This window comes from Nomia melanderi, chromosome 6 (genome assembly GCF_051020985.1).
Source record: "Nomia melanderi isolate GNS246 chromosome 6, iyNomMela1, whole genome shotgun sequence".
Classification (NCBI taxonomy): domain Eukaryota; kingdom Metazoa; phylum Arthropoda; class Insecta; order Hymenoptera; family Halictidae; genus Nomia; species Nomia melanderi.
In genome coordinates, this window is record NC_135004.1 from 18,940,133 (window position 1) to 18,960,696 (window position 20,564).

At 33.1% G+C, this 20,564-nt stretch overlaps 7 protein-coding genes across 31 annotated transcripts in view; 4 read left to right on the forward strand and 3 right to left on the reverse strand.

Annotated features, from left to right (window-relative positions):
- Window positions 1-102: 102 nt before the first annotated feature.
- LOC116430248 (DNA fragmentation factor subunit alpha) lies at window positions 103-7,749 on the reverse strand. Of its 19 annotated transcripts, none has more exons than XM_076368618.1 (5): window positions 6,290-6,308; window positions 5,412-5,497; window positions 1,698-2,126; window positions 1,295-1,607; window positions 103-1,160 (listed from the first exon to the last, which is right to left on the reverse strand). In XM_076368618.1, the coding sequence occupies exons 3-5, from the start codon at window positions 1,873-1,875 to the stop codon at window positions 1,040-1,042; spliced, it is 612 nt and encodes a 203-aa protein (XP_076224733.1). In that variant the 5' UTR covers window positions 1,876-2,126; window positions 5,412-5,497; window positions 6,290-6,308; the 3' UTR covers window positions 103-1,039. The 19 variants fall into 19 exon arrangements, with proteins under 19 accessions (XP_076224733.1, XP_076224729.1, XP_031839975.1 ...); XM_076368614.1 differs by having other exon boundaries at window positions 1,698-1,879; window positions 6,290-6,307; XM_031984115.2 differs by lacking the exon at window positions 6,290-6,308 and adding an exon at window positions 5,626-5,759 and having other exon boundaries at window positions 1,698-1,879.
- Window positions 3,356-5,269, forward strand: LOC116430246 (D-beta-hydroxybutyrate dehydrogenase, mitochondrial). The gene is made up of 6 exons (XM_031984108.2): window positions 3,356-3,571; window positions 3,900-3,983; window positions 4,072-4,246; window positions 4,335-4,456; window positions 4,540-4,644; window positions 4,707-5,269. Exons 1-6 carry the CDS (start codon window positions 3,356-3,358, stop codon window positions 5,103-5,105), a joined length of 1,101 nt encoding a protein of 366 aa, XP_031839968.1. The 3' UTR covers window positions 5,106-5,269.
- On the forward strand, window positions 6,329-10,632 carry Lnk (SH2B adapter-like protein Lnk). Of its 5 annotated transcripts, XR_012998829.1 has the most exons (6): window positions 7,061-7,416; window positions 7,705-8,585; window positions 8,660-8,859; window positions 8,934-9,269; window positions 9,360-9,409; window positions 10,302-10,632. XR_012998829.1 is itself a non-coding variant. In XM_031984086.2 (5 exons), exons 1-5 carry the CDS (start codon window positions 6,492-6,494, stop codon window positions 10,434-10,436), a joined length of 1,482 nt encoding a protein of 493 aa, XP_031839946.1. In that variant the 5' UTR covers window positions 6,329-6,491; the 3' UTR covers window positions 10,437-10,632. The 5 variants fall into 5 exon arrangements, 4 of the variants coding, with proteins under 4 accessions (XP_031839946.1, XP_031839938.1, XP_031839942.1 ...); XM_031984086.2 differs by lacking the exons at window positions 7,061-7,416; window positions 9,360-9,409 and adding an exon at window positions 6,329-6,505 and having other exon boundaries at window positions 8,934-9,185; XM_031984078.2 differs by lacking the exon at window positions 9,360-9,409 and having other exon boundaries at window positions 8,934-9,185.
- Window positions 10,302-15,262, reverse strand: Poc1 (Proteome of centrioles 1). The gene is made up of 7 exons (XM_031984112.2): window positions 15,112-15,262; window positions 14,958-15,040; window positions 14,385-14,830; window positions 14,097-14,307; window positions 13,788-13,987; window positions 13,473-13,712; window positions 10,302-13,380 (listed from the first exon to the last, which is right to left on the reverse strand). Exons 3-7 carry the CDS (start codon window positions 14,730-14,732, stop codon window positions 13,075-13,077), a joined length of 1,305 nt encoding a protein of 434 aa, XP_031839972.1. The 5' UTR covers window positions 14,733-14,830; window positions 14,958-15,040; window positions 15,112-15,262; the 3' UTR covers window positions 10,302-13,074.
- On the forward strand, window positions 11,566-12,724 carry Atox1 (Antioxidant 1 copper chaperone). 2 transcript variants are annotated; one of them, XM_076368620.1, is made up of 3 exons: window positions 11,566-11,630; window positions 12,159-12,234; window positions 12,407-12,724. In XM_076368620.1, the coding sequence occupies exons 2-3, from the start codon at window positions 12,180-12,182 to the stop codon at window positions 12,526-12,528; spliced, it is 177 nt and encodes a 58-aa protein (XP_076224735.1). In that variant the 5' UTR covers window positions 11,566-11,630; window positions 12,159-12,179; the 3' UTR covers window positions 12,529-12,724. The 2 variants fall into 2 exon arrangements, with proteins under 2 accessions (XP_076224735.1, XP_076224734.1); XM_076368619.1 differs by lacking the exon at window positions 11,566-11,630 and adding an exon at window positions 11,940-12,091.
- Window positions 15,232-20,564, forward strand: part of LOC116430245 (protein arginine methyltransferase NDUFAF7, mitochondrial) — a 31,308-nt gene continuing 25,975 nt past the window's right edge. For both annotated transcript variants that reach the window (XM_031984105.2, XM_031984100.2), the window contains exon 1: window positions 15,232-15,378. The gene's annotated coding sequence lies outside the window, so the exon portion shown is untranslated. The remainder of the gene's footprint in view (window positions 15,379-20,564) is intronic.
- On the reverse strand, window positions 15,573-20,171 carry Capr (caprin family member). The gene is made up of 6 exons (XM_031984076.2): window positions 19,992-20,171; window positions 19,062-19,280; window positions 18,623-18,970; window positions 17,778-18,542; window positions 17,286-17,700; window positions 15,573-17,201 (listed from the first exon to the last, which is right to left on the reverse strand). Exons 1-6 carry the CDS (start codon window positions 20,103-20,105, stop codon window positions 16,966-16,968), a joined length of 2,097 nt encoding a protein of 698 aa, XP_031839936.1. The 5' UTR covers window positions 20,106-20,171; the 3' UTR covers window positions 15,573-16,965.

A 20,564-nucleotide genomic window follows, 5' to 3' on the forward strand; every position in this document is an offset into this window, starting at 1 on the left:
ATATAATGACATAATTTTTACTTTAATACACAGCTTACTTTGCATATGCATATGCATAATCTTTCCAGAAACACCTGCACAAGTTTTCTCCTTTTCTTGCAATTTCTCTTTTTATCAAATGCATAACTTTGTTTGGTATCAAAGGCTGATATTGTTTTTTTTTTCTTCTATTACAACACTAAATTTAGTGTATAATGAATTGGTGATTGTAATGGGGATGCACTCTTTCTCTAAAAATTCAGTCTTAAACATTTCATCGATCTTCGTTGAACTAAAGTTTGGTATAATATATCTACATACAAAAGTTCATAAACCAAATATGTCGTACTTTAGCTAATACTGATATGACAACATCGTGACGGAATGTTTTCTTTGACATAATATTTTTATATAGTTTTGGTTTTTACGTGATACATTCAGATTATTCAACAGCTAAATTGCTCATACACAACTATGCATGTGTATTTAAGACCTCGTGTTACAGAAAAGCAATTCCTTATGCCATACTCTACAAATAAATAACACTGACATATTTGTGCCACTGATTTGCATAAAATAAAAAGGAAAACACTAAAAATAATTTACTAGTAATAAAACTATTAATAGAAAGTATAACTATATACTGTTAGAATATTAACTTATAGTATGAACAAGCATCAACTTTCAATGCACTTTTTCTGCTAATAAATTTATGTATTCACATATTTAGTGGATACTTGCAAATACTTCAGAAATAACTTTTGACAATCCGTAAAACATAGGAACTTTTTAGTTCCTGTACTTCTTCCTATTTCCATTGCACTTTTCAAAATGCAGCATAGAAGAGTTTTAATATTTTCATTGACAATGTGCACATTCAAATTTTCATGAATGGTACACAATGGTAGTAGGTAGCGCAATAGAATGTTGCGCTATAAATGTTATGGGCTCAATTCCAGAAGAGGATTAAGGTTTGTTGCAATTGGCGACCTTTGTAAAATACACGACGCCGCACTCGATACATGTTGGCCAATGTGAGGGCGCCCACCCCCCACATGGCCTACGCTCGCTCCATCTCTCCACCATTTGCGTACATCTGAAGAAGAGCCATAGACTCCTGTGCTTGTCGTTTCTCAGCTAAGAATCTGCCTGAAGCTTCTTTTAATTGCTCCAAGAAAATTCTAAAAGAGTTTATAATTTTATTATATAATTTCAAATTCCGAAATAACTTATAAAATAAAGAATAATACGTTTTCTGTACATGCTAAAATTTTCTTCATTACACGCTAAATAATCTTTAAATTTAACCCTATACCTGTCGGGTACTATGTCAGCTAAGCTGTCTGGATCCATGTCACTGAGTAATTCTAGATCACTTCCACCGAGCAGCGATATATGTGAAGGATCACCATGCAACGATGATACCAATGGTTCTATTAGGGGTCGACGCCTTCTGAGTTCATCTCCTCTTAAACCACTTTCTATATTATCAACATCATCTACGACGATATACCGAGAAGCAGTCTTACTACTTCCAGCTGCTATCCATTTCTGATCTCCATGTAGAACCATTAAGCTAGTGTTTCTTTCTAAAGTTGCAAAATATTCTTCGTCATCTACTTCTGTGCCTATGAAAAAGGAAAACAGAGAAAAGATATAGTCACTGGTACATTGTCATTGAAGAAAAATTTAATTATATTAAATTAACAGAACATTACCATCTTGTTCTAAAACTATTGTAAGTTCTGCATCCAAGGGCAGAGACAAACGACTTCTTGCAATACTAGTCAATTCTTTCAGTGAAGATGCAGTGATTCCTTTCCGTTTCTCTCTAGCATGATCAACAATTTTGTAAGGGTTGCCCAGCCCCTGTGATATTCCTGCTGTTTCTGACATACCGCTTCAAATTGCAAATCAGAAAACAATTTTAATGCTCACCGAAATGTCTATGTTCTTCTAACTCAAAAATATCAGTCAACTATATTAAATTTATGTTGTAAAAAATGTACTTTCATTAAAAGAATTGACTGCTACTAAGGCTTGATTATCGTTGCACATCAGTTTCTCAATGACGCCGATGATCATCAAATCAAATCGCAACACCAGACGTGTATTCACATTAATCGACGAGCAGTATAAACTTGTTGCTGGACACAAATAATTTTTATAGAATTTTCGTTAGAAAAATGTTATAGCGATACTTAAACGCACTAGGTATAAAGTTGTATGGTTGGAACGTAGGTAAGAAAGGGCAGTGTTTTGGATTGCATTAAATTGTAGGCTTTTACTGAAATTTTTTATAATTTCTAACAATTCACAAATATGAATAAAAAATGTTGAAAAGCTTATAAAGATGAATAACGTTCGAGTGACTGAACTGACCGTATGTCAACTCAACACTGGGTCAATGGTGCAACTACCCCTCCTATTTATATTCTCTGTAGACTACCGCGTACGGTGCGACTGAGAGACACCCTCATGTATTCCCTCCCAACATGGCACCCACACGGAAATCAATAACCAACCCCACTCTAGTACCAATGTTTTTTTTATTACTGTCAAATTGTTTACATTAAAAGAAAATCATTTTTTTAATAATGATTCGATGCCATATATTTCAACAAATGTAAACTACTTTTTTTTATCATCAACGATATCGTTCTGTATATCTTTACGAAACAAGAGACGAACGAATAATAATTACGAATACATACGTTATATTTATTTATATTCAATTTTTATGTTGAAAGTGACATACAGATTGATTTTTTAAAATAGACAGGAATGTAATCATGTGTAACTAATAGAAATTATCCAGACAATGTAAATAGCATTTTGAAATTATTATTTATTTATAAATAATATGTATTTTTTAATTTGAAATGTTCAAGAAGAAAGTTATTTTAGACAGTTCAATTATAAATCATTATACATCAGAATTGGTTTGTAAGAAAGTTTAACTGCTGGAAAGAAAGCTTTCGTTTTCCTTATATTTGTACACTTATTTACTTATTTCAATACGTAAAATTCATATTAAAGTTGCACAGCTTTTGAAATGGTAACTATTATTTTCAACTGAAATGTGTAAAAATCAATTGATCAATAAGTATAATTTTATTTAAATAAAGCATTTTATGAAACATAGTATGATTCGTTAAGGAGCAGCTATTATTGATGTAAGATATTCAACTTTTGCTAGGATCTCTGAACTTAAGACACAGCACTGTAGTTAAATATAGATCAATGAGACTAGATACTGTTTTAAGTTTAAAGTTAGCTCAGAGTTAGCCCAGTTAGGGCTCTTAGCTGAGCCGCATATCTCATTTGAATGGAACTGATTACATTTGTTTAAAATATTAATAAAGTTCAATCAGAAATGCCTTTACCAAGTGGAAATAAAGAACCGGATGACAGTCAAACATGGGAATTAGCAGAAAGGTGTTTCCTTCCAATCGCATTTTCACATGCAGTTGCAGTCATCTTAGCGACTGTATTGAATACATTAGGTATATCACAAACATCCAGTTTCGTGCTGTTCCTCTTATTACTGGTCATATCCATAGGATCAACGTTATTTTATCATAATTTGAAGGTACGTAACTTAAATTAGATAAGTTTGTATCCAGCTTTCCAGTTACTCCAATTTAGTTCTTAAAATAATTCAACATCAACCTAATATTTTAGTACAAAATATCGGTACTATTGTTAACTTTTAATTATATGAAAATACATTTTTTTTATTGATTACATATAATGTAACATAAACTTTCTGGCAAAAGCTACCTTTTATCCTTTAAAATAATGGAACGAACCATTGACGATTATCATTTAAATTTATATTTATTTCCTAATTTTGTGCTAAATACATAATTGATATAAAATGCTTACAATATTAATAACTATAAGTGTAAATGATACAGGTAACTGCTGCCGGGAAAGCAATTCTTGTTACTGGATGTGATTCAAGAGTTGGATACACTTTAAGTAAACAATTAGATGAATTGGTAAGATGAACCTTGCGTATTGTTGTTACTAGAATTAAAATCATTATACATTCGCATTGTATTATGTTTACATACATATATTTTTAAGGGATTTACAGTTTTCGCTGGATTCAGTAACAAAGCAGAAAATGATGAAGCAATGCAGAAGTTAAAACAGGAAACTTCTGGAAGGTTACACATATTACAGTTGGATATTACCAGCGAGCACGATATTCATTCAACTTTTCTTTATGTTAATGAGAATTTGCCAGATGGGGCACCAGGTTTGTATAATCATTTGTTTTAAACAGTTGAAGATATTTTTATTGTATATTATACCTTTTAAATTTTATTACATATATATTGCATTAGGTTTATGGGCATTAGTACATGCTGCGGCTTGGGTAACTTTGGGTGAATGCGAATGGGTACCACCTTCTGTATTAAAACGTAGTATAGATATTAATTTTATTGGTCTTGTTCGATTAACTCAGGTAACATTAATGTAAATACTTGAAAAGAAAAATGAAATTAAAAAATAAATATGTGAATCAACTAATAAAATTCTTATTTTAAGGTTTTTTTACCATTAATTAGGAGGTCAAAAGGTCGTGTTGTATTAGTTAGCAGTCTATTGGCTCGCATACCAAGCCCGGTTCGAGGAATTTATTGTGCAGTCAAGGTAGATTATTTTCCAATACTTTACTCGATTAAAGAAAACTAAAATTACATTTTACTTAATAGGCTGCCGTGGATGCTTGGGGAACCTGTCTTAGAATGGAAATGAGAAGATGGGGTGTAGATGTGGTAATTATTGAAACCGGTGAATATGTATCTGGAAATGCATGGTTAAAAGATAATAGTTCGTTGCTTGAACAAGCTAGAGATATGTGGACTCAATTAGATCCTCAAACTCGTAAAGAATACGGTCAAGAATTATTTCAGAAAGAAATGTTAGCTCTTGAAAAATATACTCAAGGCCCAGAGGCAGATTTAACACCAGTTACAAGAGCTTTAACAGATGGTATAGTAAAAACATTTCCAATGAGAAGGTACACTCCAGTATCACGTAAAGAAAAGATGCAGGCTTTATGTAGCGACTATCTTCCAAAACCAATTTATGATATATTGTACACAAACTAATTGGAAACAAAAACACAAACCAACTCAGAATATAGAAGTTTGACAATTCAATAATTAATGTTTAAACATTATGTGAAACTGCCGATGAAAATATAATTTATGTAATACTAAAAACAATACAATTGTACTACTTTTATTTTCAGATTCATTTTCACAAAGGAAGAACAAAACTGAAATGAAATAATAAAAGGTATAAATTATTATACATCTTCCACAGAGTGAAATATTATTTACTCTTTTCACCTCTACTCCCTTTCCCCCATTCATTCAAAAAATCGCATACATGCAATATTTATAAATATTTACGTATTTATCGTATAAGCTGTGATTCCACTATCGTTTTTCGAATCCATAAACTAAAATGTGCTGGTGACTTGCTCGATGTCACAAACCTACGAATGTAAGGACAGCAGAGTAGCTCACAAGGTAAAACTCCCATGGAAATTTTTGATGTACTTACTTACATACATGAACAAATAAGTAAATCGGTAAATAAGTAAGTAAGTAAGTAAGTAAGTACCTATCTCCATCGCTTTTTCTCGACTACTAGGGATCGAACTATGTGAAAAATTGACAAGTTTCATACGCAAATGTCAGTGTCGAAACAGAGCGCTGCAATTATATTCATAGAATACATCTTTTGTAACGCATGCGCTCACGAAATCGCAAAGTTCTGAAGTTACGTTCATAAAATATAATTTACGTTACACGCACGCCGAAAATTGGTCTCGAAAACCAATGGTCAGAAAGTTGTCTCTATAACTGTCTACTGTGATTATATTCTTATATCCGATGATTTCATTAGAAGTTTGGCCTCTGTGAAACCACTCTACGGTAGTGATGTCTCCTAAAATGTTCTCTAGAGGATTTCTAAGTTAATGATTTTCCTTGCTATTACTTGATTTCGTCCTGAATACCGAATACAGTGTTAAAAGATGATTTTCTAGCATTTTACATTTAAAAACGCGTATTTCAGGTTATCTTACAAACGACTCGATTAGCTAGACTTATGACAGAAACAATACTTCTATCTTTTCTACTTCTTGAATTTATCACGTTAGTTTCGTATTCCATAATATCACTAAAAATGTATATAAAAAGGAAAAAGATTAAATAAAGAAACGATAAAAGTGTAAAATGTAAAATTTTAGATATAAAATGTGAAATGTGCAATTCATTTGTACACTATATTAATAGGAATCAGAATGAAGCACTTCCACGCATTGTTTGCACTGTTATACGTAGTTGTGCTTTTATAAGGCTATCATTGCGGTCGTTACGAGCGAGTGGCGCCGATACTTACATACGTGTGTGTGTGCGTGCGTGCGTGTGTGTGTGTGTGTGTTCTCTCCTAATTCTAGCCGAAAAACATGCAATCTTACACGAATGGTAGGTCATAGGTAAGAGAATCAAGACTTGTGTGAGTAAGAAAGATACCAGTCGCTTCTTTGAATATGCCGTCTGTGTAGGGCTGTATGTTTTTCGGACAGAATTAGAAAAGAGCTGATCGTCAGCGTCACTTGCTCTTGCAGGAGATCTCAACCGTCACTAAAAAGTCCGGATACATTACGCCAACAGTGTACAGATTATTCGTAATTCGTAATTTGTTGAAATAATCGAGAATTCGTTCTACTTCGTTTATTCGAGTTCGACGAGAATAATATTTGTACATGCTGCGTCTTTTTTGTGAAGCAAGTGCATTCAATGATTTGGTTATCGATATCAACAATTTTCTATGAAAACAATAGCAGAATTTTTTAATACGCTATCTTGTTTTCATCTGTTCTACTGTACGAATACGACCAAGTGCGATAGAGATTAATAATTGTACGTATAGGTATGTGGTCGTGTGCTTTTCGTATAGAGAAATTTGTGGTTGGTCGTGTAAAGAATTTCGTGTAGTTGTGTAGTGGCAGGGGAGGTCTTTCGCCCCTTTCGCTAAGCAGACGCAGGTAATGAGTTTTTATACCGTAACTGCGTCGACACCAATAACAAACACGGTAATATCAACAACGACAACGACGACTACGACGGCAGCAGTAACGGTAACAGCGACGACGACGGCTACGCCGACAACAACAACGGCGCCGGCGGTTGCCGTGTCGCCCGAAGCTGCACCTGGTTGGATAGAATTCTGCGAGAGACACGCCCGCGCTTCAGCTTCGGATTTTGCTAAAGCTTTTTGTACCTATGTCAGTTTAAATCTACCCGAACGCGCCAGGTCAAACCTCTCTCATCGCGACTTTTTAAGGAAATTCGTCGAAAGCTTCTGCGAACATTTTGAAACCGAATACTTGCGTCGCACAGTCAGGTCTGCTGTAATCTTTACAAAATACATTAGTTTTATTATTTATAATCTTCTTCTCTTCTTTTTTCTTTTCTTTTCTATTCTATTCTATTTCAATTTCATATCTGCTTTTAAATGGCTTTAAATGGTTTTCAGAGAAGTATTATTCTTTACAACAAAAATTTAATAGATACATACCTAAATAGTAAATAATTGTAAATTAAATCAAAGCAAGACACACGCATACACGCATACACACACATAGTGCATTTATACACACACAGTTATGATTTACTTTGTTATAACTTACAGATCACCATCTCTGTATGATGCAAGACATACAACTACCAATGACAGAGATGTCAATGTCACAAATCAAAACAATAATACTACCATTCGTGCTTCGTCGCACGAAGAATTCAGCGATTATTCGGAACATGATGGTGACACGATATCGCCAAAACCTGTGCATAAACCCTTCTTTAGACGGTTGTCCTTTAAAGGGCTTAAGAAGGGTAAAAGTTTTTTTCATAAGCAACAAAGCGACGAGGTAGAGTTATCTCATACTGAACATCGTAGAGATAAACATTCGAAAGCTAAACTCTCAAAGATTGTAGTGGAGTGCAGGAAAGAAGGTATTGTTAATTCTTTGATGGGAGAAAACATTGATGGAACTCAGAAATGGGGAAAGTCTAGACTAGCTTTGATAAAAGCTATTGGTGGATATATGTTGGAATTTTATTCTCCTCCAAAAGCTGTAAAACCACGTAGTGGTGTATTTTGTTCAGCAATAACAGAGGCTAGAGAAACAACTGCATTAGAAATGCCAGATCATGAAAATACATTTGTGTTAAAAACACACAACATGGAATTTGTTATAGAAGCTCATAATTCGAATGATATGAGATCATGGTTAGCAACAATTAAATATTGTATGCGCACGGTACAACAAAATTCCATTAATCCTAATTCTGGTACAGATGCTACTGCAGAATCATTAATGCATGGTTCATTAGCTATTAATAATGAAAGTGATAGATTAAGAGCTAACTCGGCGAGTAAAAGTTCTCGATCCACAGCCCATGAACATGGAGATGAGGCATCTAATAATCCTCCTGAAATACCTTTAAGACTTCGCGTAAGGAGTAATAGTAATTTGGAATTATGCTCATCCCAACAAGATATTGAACAAAGTAAGACATTTCTTTATATGATGCGTTCAATACAACGTGTTGTATGGATTAGAGAAACTAAAATTTTGTTGCAGTAGCTACAAATGAAGGTGAAACAGATTTATCGAGCAGTTTAAGAGAATATCCATGGTTTCATGGTACTCTTTCTAGATCAGATGCAGCGCATCTTGTATTGCACAGTGCTGCTAATGGTCATGGTGTATTTCTTGTTCGACAAAGTGAAACAAGAAAGGGAGAATTTGTATTAACCTTCAATTTTCAAGGCAGAGCAAAGGTAAAATTGTTGTATTGTTAAATTAAATTATGTGGATAGAAGTTTTACAGTATTATTTTTAATATGTGTTGCAGCATTTACGTATGACACTAAACGATCAGGGTCATTGTCGAGTTCAACATCTTTGCTTTCCTGCTATATATGATATGCTTGAACATTTCCGTCAAAATGCCATACCTCTTGAGTCTGGTGGAACTGCAGATGTAACACTGACGGAATTTGTTGTGGCAAATCATACCGCAAGGTCAGGACATCATACTGTACCTGGAACAAATCAACAACAGCTGCAAGAAAGAAGACCTCCAGCAGCCCTGGAGCCCAGAGAAGTAAGAGTCAGCAGTGGAAGTCTAACTCCTCTTGAGTGAACGCGAGTGGCCAACACCCACAGTCTGAAGTCTAATCTACAGACAGTGAGTAAATAACCAACTAAAGTGATGCACCCATTTTTCGTGCGGCTGGAAATACATACATACTAAATTAATATTCGTGTGTTCACAAAGGTTTCATCAGTTCCTTAGTAGTTCATGTAGTGCCATATTCGGATTATTTTGTAAGTATTCGAACATTATTATTTCTTTGTTTAAAATGTAAAGTATTTTATACTATTAACGCATCACTTAAATGTTTTTCTATTATTTTCCTATTATTTTTAATTATCCGTGATATTTATTAAGTAAATATTAATTACTTAATAAATGTTTGTAAAAATATTTAATATACGTCTTACCAATTAATCATACTGATTCTTTTGTTTATTACACAATAGTATTGTATTTACAAACGTAATTTCATACTTATATGTTTTTACTTGCTCAGCAAATAATTTTCCTTCAAAAATTTTTAATTTTTATTTCCTCTAGTTGAAGTAAATTTGTACGAATTTTACATATTTGAAATATTTTTATACCGAAAATAATGGCTTTTTATTGTTGTCATTGTTCTATATTTTCTTTTAATATCTGTTTTATAGTTTTACGTTAAATGTACAAACTCATGAATTTTCAATCCGAATGTGGAAACTTGATAAAATGCAAAAATAAATACCGGTAAACATGTAATTAGTATTTTAGCAGGTTCAACTAATACAAATTTTACATGCCTCATGTCAAATGTGTGACAACTCTTAGCGTTGAAGAATTTTTTGAATAACATAAAAAGAAACAATGGTGCTCAACAAGTATGACCGTGGGGCAAGGAGCTCGCTCTTGTACAAAAAATATTCTTAAAATTTCTGGTTTTTTCAATTTGATAATTACATTATTATTTCCTACTATAATTTTTAAGCAATCTTGAATTTTTAAATAATAGTAATTAATTCATTAAACGATTAATAATATTTATTATGACGCGATATATTTTTAATCCCAGAAAATTTAAGAAAAATTTCTATTATATCACTGAATGATTTTTAAAATAAATAATTATGTTTGTTAATGATATAGGTACGCACATATGGAGGTTCTATAAGAACGCGCGTAGAATCCCTGGAAAGACTGGAACAACAAAACAACATGGAACATCAGAGTTCGTCAGTATCTGGTGGTAGAGCCATTCAGAACACTTATTGCTTTCTTTGACGGTGGATACATAATTACTCCACCATCAGACTATAACCTAACCAGTCCTCTAGAAATTAAGTTCTCTTCCTGTCAACCAACTCTAACAAAAGAAAAAGGAAAAAAACGCAGAATCTTAAGCTGGACTTATTACCTTAAAGGATTATTAAAATGTGTATTACTCCACTTATGAAAATAATATATTTTCTGAAATCGACTACTTCCGATTTTTCCGATCTTACAAAAATGGTTTTAAAGATTTTATTCGTTAAAATATCCTAATCAAATTTTACAAGTGAAATATAGTATTCGAATAAGAAGCGTTCTTCATAGATGTTTCGTTTTGCATGTTCAGGTATATCAGCTAATATTTATCATTAAAACTGGAAAACTGCGGCCTTCGTCTGTATTTTATTAAATCAATTAGAAGAATGTTTAACATTGTCTATTATGATAATTATCATGAACATTAACTTAAGGGTATGTACTTACGTATATAATGTTACATGTAAACACAAACATGTATGTAAGTGTACATGCGAATTAACCATCTTTTATATGTAAATTTATTGGAAGAAATTTTTGTAGTACGAATGTATTCCTCTTCCCATAAATTGCTAAACATGATATTAGCAAGAAATGCAAACATGCGTAATATTTAAATTAAATTTTATCCTAAGAAATCAAATTTCAAGTGTATTAAGCTGGTCTCAATGTAAACATATAAATATTATTGCTAAATTTCCCCATACACATACATTGATGTATTTAATCGATAAGGAGATTATATTAAATCTAATTAAAAGTAAGTATAATTCTACATTATTTTTCATTAAAATATTGTATTCTGAAGTACAGTAAACAATGAAATATTTTACTTAATACTTAAAAATGATATATTCTTAATACTGTAGAGCAATATGACTGAATGTGCAAAACCAGACAGGAAAAAATTTAAAAATGTAATAATAATATCGGTATAACAATATACAAGTAATAACAAAATATCATATCATTCGTAAAAATAGCAGATACTGTCGAATAAGCATTAGAATCGAAAATTTGTCATTTTTTCTGCAGGTAATAGTAAAACATAATTATTTTATACAATTGCCATATTACTTTATTCATAGTGAAATCATTAATATATAAATAGTGTGATTCAACTACGCATTTTAGAAATTTAACGTAAAATGTATCTCAGTGTTTTAGACGGTAGGACTTTTTTTTTAAATTATTAATTTGAATAAAGTTCATACACTGTATATTAAAGAAATGAATTATTGGTAGTTCTATTACAATTATTTTATTTCTCTAAAGTTCTGCAAATATCTAGGGAAATATCTTATTTTGCAAAGATACAAAGATAGCGTAATCGCATTCGTACAATAACCTCTTAGTTCATACGTAAAATTGTAGAACACATGTTTCAAGATCATAATACCAGTCACTTATACATACTTATGCTGATATAAAAAGAAAAAACGTATAAATCGAAGAATATTCTTTGGCTATTTAATAAATGCGCTCCATCATCTTGAAGACAAGATAAGAATTATTCATGGTTCAATTACAAATATTTACTCTTTCACACTTGTCACATTACATAGAATAATATCAGAGTGCCACGTCAAGTCGATAAGTATACACATACGGTGATCATTATGGCATTACAGGTAATAATAAGCCCCTAATATAATGTGGCAAGAAACTGTATATTAAAATTTCTTTTCTCGATCGTAGACCTATACGTTCCACGTAGAAATGACGTGCGAAGGATGTGCTAACGCTGTAACGAATGTACTTAATAAAAAGCAAGGTATGGAATATATTTTCAAATTTATGTTCCAATTAAGTGTAAAATATAATTATTTGCTTTCCTTTTGTTTATCTGAATGTAATTAATCCGTATGTGTAAGTTCTTAAAAAGACAAAAACCTCAGTTTGAATAATATTTTCTATTATACTATCATTTCAAAATTCTTTTTTAGGCATCAACAATGTACAAATCGATTTGCCAGATAAGAAAGTACTGGTGACGTCTACACTTTCTTCTGACGAAATATTGCAAGTTATTAAAAAAACTGGGAAGGCATGTCAATTGTTAGAATGAAAGAAATAATTGTATTTGGAATTAAGTTGAACATACTTTGTACAGAAAAATTTGGTGAGTCTTCGAATAATGATTAAAAAGACACTTAAAATTTAATAATCCTTCTAAGGATTCTGCAATGTTAAACCGAATACTTAGCATGGACAATATTTGATCTTTCGTGGCTATTATAATAAAAAAATCTGTTTTCATCCTACATATTGTATAAAAATATTAATTATCTATATAATAAATTAACTAAATCCATTCCTTAATCGTTTGTTATATAATTTTACACAAATATTAATTCATTGTAATTCATTGAATTTTTATTCAGATGAATATTATAATAATGGCAAAGTCACTAATACCATTGATACCATTTGTGGGATGTAAGTATGCAACCATAATATTCATAAGGTTACATAGCCAAGTTTTACTATTCTTTTATTGAAGTGAAATGGTATTCTGAAAAATCTAAACTGCAATTTATATGAAAACCTTAAAGGTACTATTTACATAAGAAATGTAGTAATTATGCAATTGTGTAAGTAAAATATAAAAAGTTCATTTTCTTAATTTTTCCTCTAATGCTGTTAGACGTTGTTCTAAAATAATAACAGTATCGCGTAATGACTGCACTTGGTCGTTAAGCGCATCTACTATATTACTTGTATGGGTAGAGACTTGTGCATCAGAGAAGTTTTTAGATAAATGTGGCACATTTATAGTAGAATCCTCTTCAGAAAGTTTCCAAGACTTTAGGTCGCTTGTTTTCTGTTCTACATTCTTTCCAAAAATTCCAAGATCAGGTGATTTGCATTGATATCTATTATTTTGTAAAACTCCATTATTAAAGGTATCACGTAATAACTAAAAAAAAAGTAATATGTTGGAAGTTATAGCTAAAATAAACTTCAGTTTTTTTTTAACACAGATATGGTAATTATTATTATTTTTTCTACCTCCTGTTTTTCATCCTCATTATTGAATTTTGTTTCTTTAATGGATGAAACTAATTGCTGAGTACTTTTGTAAGCAATATCATCTTTATCAAAGTTAGATTTCCATATCAATAATTGACGATCTGCTCCACCAGAAGCAAAGAATTCACCATTAGAGGAAAATGTTATTGACGTTACACTTGTACCACTTGCATGTCCTTTGAGTGTATAAATTGGGCGACCTTCTAATAAGTCTAAAACCTATTTTAAAATTTCAAGTATAAATAATACAAAAAAAATGTATAAAATTAGAGAAAAAAAACAAGTATATTCCACCTTCATTGTGGAATCAGTAGAAGCAGTTAACATGAAATTTCCTTTGGGATGAAATTTGATCATGTTGACAGGACCTTCATGAGTTATATATTGTTGGCACAAGGAAGTAGAGCGTAAATCATATAATTTTACACAACCAGCCATATTTGCACAGCCAATTACAGAACCACTTGGATGAAATTCCACGCACGTACTATAAGCTAATAGAATAACTTATTTTATATTTTCTGTTTTACATTAAATCATTAATGTATGTAATGCTAAGTTGATAAATGTGTTGAACAAACGACCGAAGAAAATGTTTCGTACCCTTTGTATCCTTTAATGTTTTGACGCATTGACCACTAGTGACATCCCATAATTTTATTGTTTTGTCATCACTACAGGAAATGATAAGTCTACCATCATTAGAAAATCTAGCACATCTGACCCAGCTAGTATGACTCAAAAATGACATAAGAAATCTTCTTTGACGCACAAACCATAACTTAATACTTTTATCATCTGATGCTGTAAGTAACTAAATACCAATGTATTTAAAATTTGTATCAATCTATACGAATAATTACAATAAATAGATCCCTACACATTTAATACCTTCTCTCCATCAGGACTAAATTCTACTGATCTTACAGCCCCTGAATGTGCTTTGAAATCCATACATTGTCCTGTTACCTTTGGAACCCAAATTCTGACAGTTCTATCTTCAGAGGCACTTGCTATGACTTCACCTGATGGCGCGTAGGTGACACTATGAATAGCATCCTTATGTCCTAAAAATCTGTAAGCCCTTACAGACTCCTTAAGGTTCCATAACATAATAGTTTTATCCAAACTACTGGATATAAGTTGAGTTGTCTCAGGATGAAAACACAAACTCGTGATAACATTTTTATGACCTTTAAAATGTCGTTCAATCGTAGGATCACAAGCAGTTCGAATCATTGTTCTGACAAACAAAAATGTACAGGAACTTCAGTGTTTGTATACTCCTTGATAACGTGCGCGCGTGTATGAGATTCATAACCTAATAACGATTAAACCTAATAACGAAAAAGTTATTTTTTAATTCTCTGTACAATTACACTAACGATTTATATAATTTTAATGTACTGTGTATCATAGGGGGAATTAGAAATAAGAACATGGAACTATGAATTCTTTCATTACCTTCACCACACTGCGTCGAAACGCAGCAGTTATGATTTCAGTTTGTCATCGCTTCCAAAGTATACTCTTCGATTCTTATGTGCCTTGTAAAGTAAACATTGAATTTAAGCGCATCATAATATAATCATTTACAACAACGCTTTTTTCTACTTACATGCAATATACGGGATCACTACGATGAACAATATTTAATTCAAAATGAACTGAACTACGGTAGTCAATCGAACTACTAACTTAATCGTTTGAAAATAACAAAAGCAAGGTGTGTAAAATTGATACACAAGTACATCGCTTCACGGCTTTGTTGTGCGATCCGATTGGTGTGTATAAGCGTTTTAGCAAATCGTATAATTAGAACCGAATCTGACCAATGAAAGAAGAGTGCCAGCTTCCCAGCATTTGACGGTACTTACCTAACTAGGTAAGTAGGTACCTATAAGAATATCCTTAGTTAATAAATATATTTAATAGATGAAAAATGCAAAGAATAAAATAGATACTAGTATTCAAGTACAATGAAATTAAACACTTTATTCGATTTTTTTTATCTGAGAACAAGCTGAACGAACGTTATTTCTCCTATTTTGTTGACAATGAGTACGATAGATAGGCTAGTTAGCAGGGTTGAATTAGATCTTTATTTGGAAGATACATAGGTATTCATAGGATAGTTGAACATAACTGTAGATGGAGGTGATTAAACACAAATGTACAAACGAAATACAATATGGTACTCCTTATCACGTGTCTGGCGGTGGAGCGTGGCTTTTATCAATGGCGCACTATTCAAACACGCCTCCTCTGGCTCTAGTCAGTAATTGTACACTCGACTTATATGCTAAAGCTCCGCACTATCGCTTCTTTTCTTTTAAAAATAATCATATATATTTTGCAATAAAAAAATTAGGTAATGTTGCTTCGTAAACTTGACATTGCACTGCAATTTCTTTTACTTAATCAGCTGCGGAGGCGACCGTGAAGAGTTTTGGAATCACACAGAAAAAAACAGATTGAGGGAGCTACGTAATTCGTTATAAATCATGAAACGCGTTTCATGAACAACGCGTTTTGAGATTTTGCGTATCACGCAAAAACGTTTCATCTTTTTCAACTACTAAATCTCGACAACTTTAACTTTCTAAATGCTTCGCAAATTCATAGACCGCAAAAGGAATATGAAGTTAAGAAGATATATAGCGCTAGAAGGCATTGCTCACTGTATCCTCTTTTTTCTGGTACCTTAAAGAATTCTCTAGAACGATGCGCCGCAAGACAAAGATATGGTCGTGCAGATCATCTCTTCGTGTAATCATTTTAACGTTATTCTTTAAATACATTCTTGTGTCTTTTCGTGAAATGCTTGTACGAGTTCTCATTTTTTTTTGTATTTTTTTTATAATAAAATTATATTTCTAATCTTTGTTGATCAGCTGTTGTTGCCCTGTGAAAACTGCCTTCTGTCACAACACAATAATACTTGCATGGTGGGTTCACACTTCTGAATTTGGTTGATTTCTTCTTATATCACAATATTACGTCTGCATAATGTTCTCGTTAATATTAATAGGATCTTTCCCCTGATAATCGCAGATACCAAATTCAAATGCAAAATTTTGGTTATTCAATGTCGTATTTAAGAAATACCCTAAGCCGTAAATATGTCTACTAAATACACTTCTCCTCTTTTTGCTAAATTTTCCTTTATCTTTCGTATATCAAAACCACACAGAGTAAATACCACATTTTTTAGAAGTAAAATCATGCAATAATAGCATTTCCCTTGCGTAGTTCATATAAAAACTAATTAGTTGAATATTTCATGTCATTCATGAACGTCAAGGTTACAGTGTTATATGTTAAAACATACACTTAATACCATTGATATTAAATTTACCTCGAAATCTCTTCTTCGAAATACGACTTAGGTTTTTTCACAAATAGACAAATGAATCAAGATCTTACAGCATTATTATAATGTTTCACTGTGCATGGTTCTATCGCAATTTAATTACTGTTGCGTATGAGGTTTACCACGGGGCGCATAACCACCACGGTTTCCTCCTCTCTGACCACGAAATTGTCCTCGACCACCTCTATCCATGCCACGCTCACCTCGTGGACCACCCCTCGGTCCACCGCCGCCCCTTTTATAGCCAGAATTGTAACCACTGTTGCCTTCGTTATTTCCCCAAGAACGTTGTTGGTAACCGTTTTGATAATTGCTATCGTTACGATAATATGTTCCTGAAATGTTATTCATTTCCAAGTTATCGTCCAAAGATATTATCGAAAGGAATGCGTTTCTTGTTTATCGTATATTTTCGTTACCTTGTCCGCCACGTCCATTTTGTTGATAACCGCTGCTGCCCCTACCTCTTCCATTATATCCATTAGAATTTCCTCTTTTTCCACCTCTACCTCTGTAACCGCTGCGTTGCTGATCACCCCAAGCTTGTTGAGTCGTTTGTTGTTGTGGCTGTTGTTGCTGCTGCTGCTGCTGCTGTTGTTGTTGTTGTTGTTGTTGTTGTTGTTGTTGTTGCTGCTGTTGTTGCTGCTGCTGCTGCTGCTGCTGCTGCTGTTGTGGTTGTGGTTGTTGTTGTGAATCTTGAGTAGGTTGTTGCGACTGATCCGTTTGATTCCAGTCGTTAGGGTCTGTTATCTGACACCAATCTACGGCATCATTTGGTTGCTCCAATTCTGATTCTGGCGCTATCGCTTCATCTTGATTCTCGTCTGTCTTTTCCTGAAAAGTAACACACACTTTAGTGGCTAGAACACGTACGATAACTTGTTAAAAATCGAATACTATATCGAATATACCTCGGTAGGTTGTTGCTGTTGATTTTCTGGTTGATGTTCAAAGTTTTGTGACTGTGCTGGTTGCGATGTTTGTTGCGAAGGAGTTTGTTGTTGCGGTTGTTGTTGAAAGTTGGCGGGATGTTGTGGACTATATTGCATGTTTGGTTGTTGATGAGATGGCGGCATCGGGATAGGTGGAGGTGGATTAGGATTAGCGAATCCGGGTATATGAGATATATCTTGTGGCGCTTGATGTTGATATATCACTTGTTGTGCTACTACTGGTGCATTAGCGAAGTTTTGATTTGTAAATGTTTGTGAAGGAATAGGTGCGTTTACAGCAGCAGGAATGTGTGGAACAATAGGTGCTTGTGACGTCACGTCCGGTGAATCAAGCTCAGATTCTTGCAAAAAAAAGAAATTCGGTGTACCTATTACATCGTTAATTCTAGGGGCTTGTGGTGGCTGTTGTTGAGTTTGTTGAGTTTGCTGAGACTGCTGCTGTTGTGGTTGTGGTTGAGGAACGTATCCTGCAGCATTTGTGTAGTAAGAGGTTTCAACTGGTGCAGCTGGATGTGGTGGAATAGGTTGTGCTACTACGGGAATAGGACCAGAAACAGGTGTTGTACCAGAAACTACTGGAAGTGGAGCAACTTGAACTGGAAAATTAGGAATTGGAATCATAGACTCTGGCGGAATGTGTCTCTCGTTGCTGTTATATTCTTCGTTGACTTGTTCTTGCACAGGAGCTTCTGATATCAGTGTTTCCGCAATTGCTTCTGTAATCTGTAAGGAAAGACGTAATAATCATTTCATACAGTATTTTATTCTTTCTTTCTAATAAATTTGTATCAAATGCAACTTACTTCTTCTACGGGGGTCTCAGTTTCGCGAACTTGATCAAAATAGCCACATTGGTTAATGGAAGCAATGATTTCCTTTAATTTGTTGTAAGTTGTCCCAACAACCTCTCTTTGCTTTCCATCAACAATGGCTACATAATGTTCTGCTACTTTTTGTACTTGTTGGAGGAACGTCGGTTCACCTTCTTCTCTATGATGTTTCATTGTAAGTTCATTATATAAGTTATCCAAATGTTTTAAATCCTCCTCTGATAATTTCACAGCACCATTCTTTCCAGTAAGAAAATCCTCTCTAACAGATTCTGTTCCCATATTCATCAAAGCACCTTGAATGAGAAAAACCTCCCTCACCTGAAACATATACAAATACAAAACAGTGAATCAATTTTTCATAAGGATCATAGACATCGCAAAATGTAAATTCCGAGACTTGTAAACTTACTTTTGCAATATCTTGTTGCATTCTTTCAATAGCTTCCTTTCTTGCCAATTTCTTTTGCTGTTTAACCGCTTCTTGTGCAATACCGACAATTTGTTTATATAATTCCCGTGTAAATTCCAATGTTTGTAAAACTTCATCGTACTTGGCTACAGCCGTTTTTTGATCCGTATTCAATTCCTTTCCATTTTTTTGTAGGTCCTTATATGATTCTAACTTTACCTAGATATACATGTACATATATATTATAATATAATATAATATAATATAATTTCCAAATGTACTAAAGTATTTCAAAATTCATACAAGGGTACAAATAATAAGACTACAACATCTGTACATTTCAATGTATATATAAAATGTAAGTTAACTAATTTAGTTATTCCCATATATCATACAGTTAGCTTTGCATATGACAACTTACAGTCAATTATTCATATCAGACTGTACACGATTTTGGAAAACAAAGTATATAAGTATATGTAATTCTAAAAAAAGAAGTAAAAACGAGAAGTTATCGTTATTCTGGGACATAACTTGTACACATAAAGCTTAAGTTTGAATTGTTAACATTATGCCGGACAAAGGGTAATATACAATCTCGTTTACCGGTAACGGCTTGAAAGCGTGTCATATAAAGTTTTGTGCACAACTTTGGAAGATACCGCCATGACACGAGGTTTATAGCAAGTAAATTCCAGCATTCGAATATACGAAAAAGAGTGATAACGCTGTAAATCAGTGTTAATAAAAGAGGATTAATTATCAACTAATATAATAAGGGTTAGTTGATCTTAGTATAATCATTAGATGCTTGTGAATTCTCGAGCGTGAGCACATGGCGTATCCTATCATGGCGGATCGTACCATGAAAGCTATCAACTGACAGATAGTTTGCTATGTTACTTGCACAAGTACCACTCGATTACTCACCTTACGCTTTTCAAGATTTCGAATCTTGTGTTCGATAACGACAATCGCCTGGCGTATAGGTTCTACGGTCTCCGTAGAGGCCTGTTTCTCTAGTTTAGGGTTGGCAGAAGGCATCCTTCACGGGCAACAAACGCGAACTGGAAATCAGAATAGCAACGAAGCCGCGGGGTACAGGGAAAGGGAAAAGGTTGTGTAGTTAAGCGCATGCTCATTCTCAGCTTCTACTTAACCTTTAAGCCAGTGCAGTAACTACTTTTCATCGGAGCCCCATCCTGATCGCTGTTTAAATCTCAAATCAAACGACGGTACAATTTTCTCGGTATTTTGGATATTCTTTTTACATTGAAATTTTCAAAATGCATCTTTTACCAAGAACGATTCCTCGCGAGAGTTACAATTACACCTTTTCATTTTTTTTTCTATGGACTAAGCAAATTTATCATCACGATAGATCTGAATATTTTTCATGCACAATTATCCAAACAATTGAATATTTATAATCACTGTACAAGACGAATAACATTAAAAACATCAAAAAAAAAAAAATCAACAGCAATACAGACAGCTTTGTAT

What these genes read in the sequence shown, in the direction of transcription:
- Atox1 (XM_076368619.1), top strand. An exon ending in TGTACTTAATAAAAAGCAAG is followed by an intron (nt 12,235 to 12,406) that starts GTATGGAATATA and finishes ATTCTTTTTTAG; the next exon opens with GCATCAACAATGTACAAATC.
- Poc1 (XM_031984112.2), bottom strand. Translation starts at nt 14,732, where the DNA reads ATGATTCGAACTGCTTGTGATCCTACGATTGAACGACATTTTAAAGGT. An exon ending in AACATTAAAGGATACAAAGG is followed by an intron (nt 13,988 to 14,096) that starts GTACGAAACATT and finishes TTATTCTATTAG; the next exon opens with CTTATAGTACGTGCGTGGAA. An exon ending in CTACTGATTCCACAATGAAG is followed by an intron (nt 13,713 to 13,787) that starts GTGGAATATACT and finishes ATTTTAAAATAG; the next exon opens with GTTTTAGACTTATTAGAAGG.
- Capr (XM_031984076.2), bottom strand. Translation starts at nt 20,105, where the DNA reads ATGCCTTCTGCCAACCCTAAACTAGAGAAACAGGCCTCTACGGAGACC. An exon ending in GAAATCTTGAAAAGCGTAAG is followed by an intron (nt 19,281 to 19,991) that starts GTGAGTAATCGA and finishes ATGTATATCTAG; the next exon opens with GTAAAGTTAGAATCATATAA. An exon ending in AAATGGACGTGGCGGACAAG is followed by an intron (nt 17,202 to 17,285) that starts GTAACGAAAATA and finishes ATAACATTTCAG; the next exon opens with GAACATATTATCGTAACGAT.
- LOC116430246 (XM_031984108.2), top strand. Translation starts at nt 3,356, where the DNA reads ATGCCTTTACCAAGTGGAAATAAAGAACCGGATGACAGTCAAACATGG. An exon ending in GTAAACAATTAGATGAATTG is followed by an intron (nt 3,984 to 4,071) that starts GTAAGATGAACC and finishes TATATTTTTAAG; the next exon opens with GGATTTACAGTTTTCGCTGG. An exon ending in TTTGCCAGATGGGGCACCAG is followed by an intron (nt 4,247 to 4,334) that starts GTTTGTATAATC and finishes ATATTGCATTAG; the next exon opens with GTTTATGGGCATTAGTACAT.
- Lnk (XM_031984078.2), top strand. Translation starts at nt 7,061, where the DNA reads ATGAGTTTTTATACCGTAACTGCGTCGACACCAATAACAAACACGGTA. An exon ending in TACTTGCGTCGCACAGTCAG is followed by an intron (nt 7,417 to 7,704) that starts GTCTGCTGTAAT and finishes TATAACTTACAG; the next exon opens with ATCACCATCTCTGTATGATG. An exon ending in CAGCCCTGGAGCCCAGAGAA is followed by an intron (nt 9,186 to 10,301) that starts GTAAGAGTCAGC and finishes TTAATGATATAG; the next exon opens with GTACGCACATATGGAGGTTC.
- LOC116430248 (XM_031984113.2), bottom strand. Translation starts at nt 6,503, where the DNA reads ATGACCTACCATTCGTGTAAGATTGCATGTTTTTCGGCTAGAATTAGG. An exon ending in GCACGCACACACACACGTAT is followed by an intron (nt 1,880 to 6,408) that starts GTAAGTATCGGC and finishes TGCAATTTGAAG; the next exon opens with CGGTATGTCAGAAACAGCAG. An exon ending in GCTGACATAGTACCCGACAG is followed by an intron (nt 1,161 to 1,294) that starts GTATAGGGTTAA and finishes AAACTCTTTTAG; the next exon opens with AATTTTCTTGGAGCAATTAA.